Below are 5,798 nucleotides of genomic sequence, written 5' to 3'. Positions count from 1 at the left end.
TACCCGGATAACATTCCATTGACTCTGGATACAATCCCAGAGGCAAGTTCAGGCATCCAAGCTCAAATGAGGTTGGGAGCTGAGTAATCAGCTGCTAGGGCTGCGCAGACATTTTGTCGGGAACAACCAGCCCCCCACCCCTCTGTGCACAGAGGATTTGAGGCTGGGGGAGGGGCCGCCTGTCACTCAGTGTCTTCCCAGCCCCCTCCCACCACCACATTCTCCCTCTCCCCACCTGCAAGTAATTTGGCCAATGGGAGGGCAGTTAAGATTGCAGTGTGGAATCCCTCTAGATGTGTGTGTGTGCGTTTGGTGGGGAGGGGGCCACCTCCTTTCCCCCCAGACCCTGGGTGCCCTTTTCCTCTTCACAGGAGCAAATTACTTGTAATTATCTCACATTGAAAGCCTTCAGGAGCTGCTCCCAAAATTGCTTTAATTGAATTAATTGAATCTCATTTTGTTGGGGGAGAAAATGGGGAGCATGTCTTAAAATAGCATGCGGGGAGAGGGAAGGGAAGCCGGAGTCAGCTTTCCTGCGGCCGAGACCCTTGTAGGGGAGAGAATGTGCCCTGGGTTCCGCGTTGTTTCCATTGCCCAGTCTCAGCTGATGTTCCGTGCCCAGTGCATTGAAGGCCTTGCCTGCGTCCTGCTCTCCAACGGTGGTGGCCAGGGATGTGTGGGGTCTCCAGCCCCATCCCCTTCCCTCCCCTCGGGCGGCGGGATGGGCCAGGGGGAGAAGTGAACGGATGGCAGCGGCAGAATGAACTCACCCTCGCCACGGCCCCTCCTCCCTGATCATCACACGGCAGCTGTAAATGCCGTTTATTAAGTGCTTACTGTGTTCCGGCACCGTGTCAAGCATGTTACAGGCACTATCTCATTTCATCATCACAGCCACACTGCGGAGCGGGTCCTATTAGTATTCCCATCAGAGTGGCAGAAAAGCGAGGCTCAGAGAGAGGCGCAGCCACTTGCCAAAAGTCACACAGTAGACTGGATCTCTTTGGAGGTCAAAGCCCCTTTTTTTTAAAAAAAAAATCTTTTTAGTAAATTTTTTTTTCAGAGAGAGAGAGAGAGAGGGTAGAGGGAGAGGAAGAGAGAGAGAGAGAGAGAGATCAATTGGTTGCCTCCTGCATGGGTTGAATCCACAACCTGAGTACGTGCCCTGACTGGGAATCAAACCAGCAACCTTTTGGTGCACAAGACAATGATCGCTGGCCAGGGCCAAAGCCCCCATTCTTAACCACTCGGTCTGATCCTCTCTTCCTTACTGACCCAATTTTCTGAGAGGGGCTCCCTCCTGGGAAGAAACCACAGGTTCCCCCTCTCCAGCTCAGAGGGCTGGAGGGAGGGGGGATGGGCTCCTCCCCTGCTGGGGTTCCAGTCCCATCGTCACCCAGGAGCTCAGGGAAACGGAACCAGCTCCCAAGTAGGAAAAGACTCTCCTTCCCCCTGGAAAGGGCAGATGGATGAGGGGAGAAAGGGGGAGATGCTGTCAGCTCAGCAGGCCTCTGGCTGGGAGAGCAATTACACTCCTGCTACTTAACTTTACAACCTGGGCTGTTGTTTTAACGATGCGACTCGTGTTTGGCTGTCCAATTAATCTCGCCTTTGGAGGCTTTCCGAGATGGGGCGGTAGATCTTATCGTGGGTCTGTGGAAAGAGGAGGAGTGTGCTACCTGCAGTGGGAGGGAACAGCAGCCCGGAGGGCCTGTGGCCTCAGAGGAGACCCAGAGGAGGGATCTGGGGCAGGGTCCCCTGAGAGCCATGGAAAGAGGGGAGCCAGGGGTGGGGGGAAGGCATTGGTGCTGAGGAAGAGGAGGTTTCTCCTCTTGACACCCTCATTCTTCACTGCTCCTGGATCTTGGCTTTGGCCTGCCCCGTGCCATTTGCCATCCCCAGGAGAAACCTCCATGTGTGTTTTGGGAAGTGGGGGTGCTCACTGACCCAGAACAGGGCCTAGGGGGACTGACTGCAGACCTTCTCCCAAGGCGGGGGACTTCCACTGAATGGCACACCCCCCTACTCTACACACAAGTCTAATTTGGGCCTTTCTCTGGCCGGTGGGGTTGACTCAAAGTACCTGAGTGGTCTTTCCAGATAGGGCGGGCCCTGTGTGCCTGGGAACAGGTTTAGGCAGTAAGAGGAAAGCTAGATTTGGGAGCTTTTTTCCTGGACTTGGAGGCCCCTCCCCCACCCCTCCAGTCAAGCTGGGCTGAATTCCCTGAATTATTGGCTACCCTGGCCCCCCTGCCACTGGGTGCTGTATGTATGGTGGGGTAGGGTGGCTATGAGTCTACCAATGGGTCCAGGCCTAGTTGGGGCCCCTGGACTATGCCCACACTTCTGTTTACCCATGAGCCTGGCACCACACAAGTGGCTGGCCGTTTGTCTGGCTCCCCTGTGAGCCTGCAGAGTCTCTGGGTCACCTTGGTATCCGTTAGCCCACAGGGTCTGCCTCAATCACCTTGGCATCTGGGATGTTTATTGGATGGAGAAGTCCAGTTCCTTCTGGGGTTTTCTTCTCCTCCACCTCCTCCTACGCCTTCCTCTAGGTGGGCTGGAGCCTTGCCACCCTCAAGGAGCCTTGCCACCCTCTTCTCTCAGGGATGGACTGGATCCACTTGGTGGGCACGTCCTCTTCCAAGGTGAGCAGGGTCTCTCGGGGCCGAAGGTGGGGCGCAGGGGGCTGTGTGGTGTCTGGCTCCTTCCAGAACTGGGCCAGGAGAGACTCTGCTGGTGAGGACCATTCAGACTTGGGTCATTCCCAGCATTAGCATCTTCTGGTTTCACACAGGGCTGTGTGGTGTCTGGCTCCTTCCAGAACTGGGCCAAGAGACTCTGCTGGTGAGGAACATTCAGACTTAGGTCGTTCCCAGCATTAGCATTAGCATCTTCTGGTTTCACACTGGAGCATCATGAAAATACAGACGTTATTAGAACATTCTAGAACTAGAGCCACAGAGCTAGCGGTAGAGGCAAAACCAGGCTCCAGTGCCTCTAGTTTGGGGCTGGAAGAGCCAGATGGGAGAGAAGGGAGATGAGCAGCCAGCCCCAGAAGTCAGGAAACAAACACACCTCAGAGCCAGGGCCCAGCTTTTCGTACAAACTTTAATTTCGGGAAGTCACAGTAGGAGGGGTGATGGCAAGAGCATGGGGATGCTAGCCAGATTGGTTATCAATGTATTTCCTTTAGACAGAGACAGCTGTGAGGAGCGGAACTGTTGGGCCCACGCCACCTATTTGGGGTGTCTCTACGTACACTCTTCCAGGGAGCCTATTTGTCCCCATTCTGCCCAAAGGGTTGCCCTACTGTGTTCCCAAGAGTATGTGCATGTGGGGTTGTTAGGTATGAGGCAGGGCTCAATAAATACTCATTGGATTATAAGGATCATTGAATCCATTATCTACTCAAAATTGTAAACAGGGGGGGAAAGAGGGCTTTTTTAAGGAAGAGAACATAAATTACCCAGAGGCCTACGAACTCCACATTTTCAGCATTCCTCTCCCTCACATGAAGGGGAGAAGGTATATCAGTTATGGGGTGATGGGCTGACCTCCAGGAAACACTGGGAGGTGGGACCTGATGGTGGTCAACTTGAAGGCTGGGTGCCCACCTCACGCCCGCTCTTGCTCTCAAAAGGGTTGGGCAAGGTCCAAGGCACACAAATTAAAATCACTGTTTCTTGCTGGTTTTGACTCCAGACTGCGGTGGGACTGTGGTCCTTCAAGGAGGAGGTGGCAAGACAAGGGGTCCTGGGAGCAGTCTGAACTCTAGCCAATGACTCTCTCCAGAGCCTCTGATCAGCTAAAGGGAAAGTGGTGGTGGTGAGGAGCAGGAGCTGAGACCGAAGTTCTTTCTTAGGCTCTTTGGGTTATGGGGCAAAGGGGGACAGGACTCCATCCCATCCTTTTTCTCCTCTAGTTCCTCGTCATCCTGAGAAAATCCATCTGGAGCAGGTTTTCTCCCAGCCCAGAAGAGGTGCTGGTGGGCTGGGTCCTGGGCTGTGTAGGAGGCCCGACCCACCTCTGCCCAGGCTCACATCATCTGAGGTGGAGCCAGAACATCTGGGGAGTGATGCTGGTACCAGGCTCCAAAGCTGTTGCCATAGCTCCCAGCAGGCAGGGCCCCTGCCTTGGGGAGATCCCAGAGGGGTGGCAGGGGTGGGGAGCAGGGAGACAGGGAGGGGGGCCTCCCAAGCAAGTCCCCTTCCTGCCCCCCAGAGTTCTGCTTCAGGAGCTTCTTGTATTTGGAACGTTTGTTCTGAAACCAGATCTTTACCTTCAGGGAGAAAAGGGGAAAGAATGAAAGATCAGGCAGAGTATAGGTGTGGAAGGATGTGACCCAAGTACAGGGACCCAGCAGTAGGGAGCAGTCCTGGGAGAAGAGCAGACATTGGGAACACTGGCTCCAACCCTCCATAGCCCTGGACGCCCGGGAGCTCTCCCAGTCTGGGTACCCTCCTCTACCTAAGGCTCCCCCTCCCCCAACACCTTGTAATACATTCCCCCAGATTACTGAGGGCCAGCTCTGAACACACCCTGGAGAACTTGTGACCGCAGGGCTAAGGGACTCATCTGTCATTCCCACCCTGGGGGGTGAGTTCCCAGAGAACACACGGAGGAATGGTTAGCATGCAGGAAGGATGGGACCGGCCCCACCTGGGTCTGGGTGAGGCCGAGCTGTGCAGCCAGCTGTGCCCTCTCGGGCAGCGCCAGGTACTGCGTGTGCTGGAAACGCTGGTTTAGATGCTGCAGCTGCAGGCTCGAGTAGATGGTCCTCGGCTTGCGCAGTCTTTTGGTCGGGGCCCGCGGGAGCCGCTCGGAGGGCTCCGGGGATAGCGGCGGCCTCTCAGAATCTGGGGGACAGCACAGGACAGAGGGTGAGACGAAAGAGGGTCGGACGCGCAGTTTTATAGGCTCATTTGCATCTCGTTGGCATGCTGGCCTCGGATTTGCAAAAAGCTCTTCTCTACCCTCCGCTCCACGCTCCTTTCAAACCTCACGTCCACTGAGCTCCGGGTGGGACCAGTCGCAGCTCTTGCCCTCAGGGAACCCACACTCTCATGGGCCCGGTGACCTAGGGAGAAAGCGCCTGGGGCCGAGGGAGGCTAGGGGCGGTGCCCGCGGCGAGAGGTCAAAGTTCAGCCGGTTGCGGTGGCGCCAGCTTGGGGTGTGGCGGGCGGAGTAGGGCTGAAAGGCTGGGTGGAGGGCTGGGCTGAGGCCCGGAGAGGACGGGGGAAGGGCATTCCAGGCGAGAGGAACTCCTGGGCGATGCTAGGCAGTGGTTCTCAACCTTCCTAATGCCGCGACCCTTTAATACAGTTCCTCATGTTGTGGCGACCCCCAACCATAAAATTATTTTCGTTGCTACTTCATAACTGTAATGTTGCTACTGTTATGGATCATAATTAAATATCTGCTATGCAGGATGTATTTTCATTGTTACAAGTTGAACATAATTAAAGCATAGTGATTAATCACAAAACAATATGTAATTATTTATGTGTTTTCCGATGGTCTTAGGCGACCCCTGTGAAAGGGTCGTTCGACCCCCAAAGGGGTCGCAACCCACAGGTTGAGAACCGCTGGTTAGAGGAACTTGCCGGCGTCTGCGTGGCAACCTCTCCGCTGCTAGAGGAAGGGTGGGTCGGCCGCGCTGGCCTGGAAGGCCGGGATCCGCACCCCTTCCAGCATCAGAGTGGGACAGGCCCCCAGGGTGGGCATGCCTCCCGGCGCCTCGGGCACACTCTGCGGGAAGACCGACCACCGTTCCCTCCCCGCGGCGGGCTGGCTGG

The 5,798-nt window shown here is 55.8% G+C and overlaps 1 protein-coding gene across 1 annotated transcript in view; it reads right to left on the bottom strand.

Annotated features, from left to right (window-relative positions):
* Positions 1 to 3,114: 3,114 nt before the first annotated feature.
* Positions 3,115 to 5,798, bottom strand: part of DLX4 (distal-less homeobox 4) — a 5,940-nt gene continuing 3,256 nt past the window's right edge. Inside the window, exons 2-3 of the mRNA XM_005868167.2 lie at positions 4,663 to 4,859; positions 3,115 to 4,282 (exon numbers count right to left, since the gene is read on the bottom strand). Of these exons, the coding sequence (XP_005868229.1) occupies positions 4,040 to 4,282; positions 4,663 to 4,859 (440 nt within the window). The 3' untranslated portion in view covers positions 3,115 to 4,039. The remainder of the gene's footprint in view (positions 4,283 to 4,662; positions 4,860 to 5,798) is intronic.

This window comes from Myotis brandtii, unplaced genomic scaffold (assembly GCF_000412655.1).
Source record: "Myotis brandtii unplaced genomic scaffold, ASM41265v1 scaffold265, whole genome shotgun sequence".
Classification (NCBI taxonomy): Eukaryota; Metazoa; Chordata; class Mammalia; order Chiroptera; family Vespertilionidae; genus Myotis; species Myotis brandtii.
Note: the sequence above shows the minus strand (reverse complement) of the source record. Positions and strands in the feature narration are given on the sequence as shown.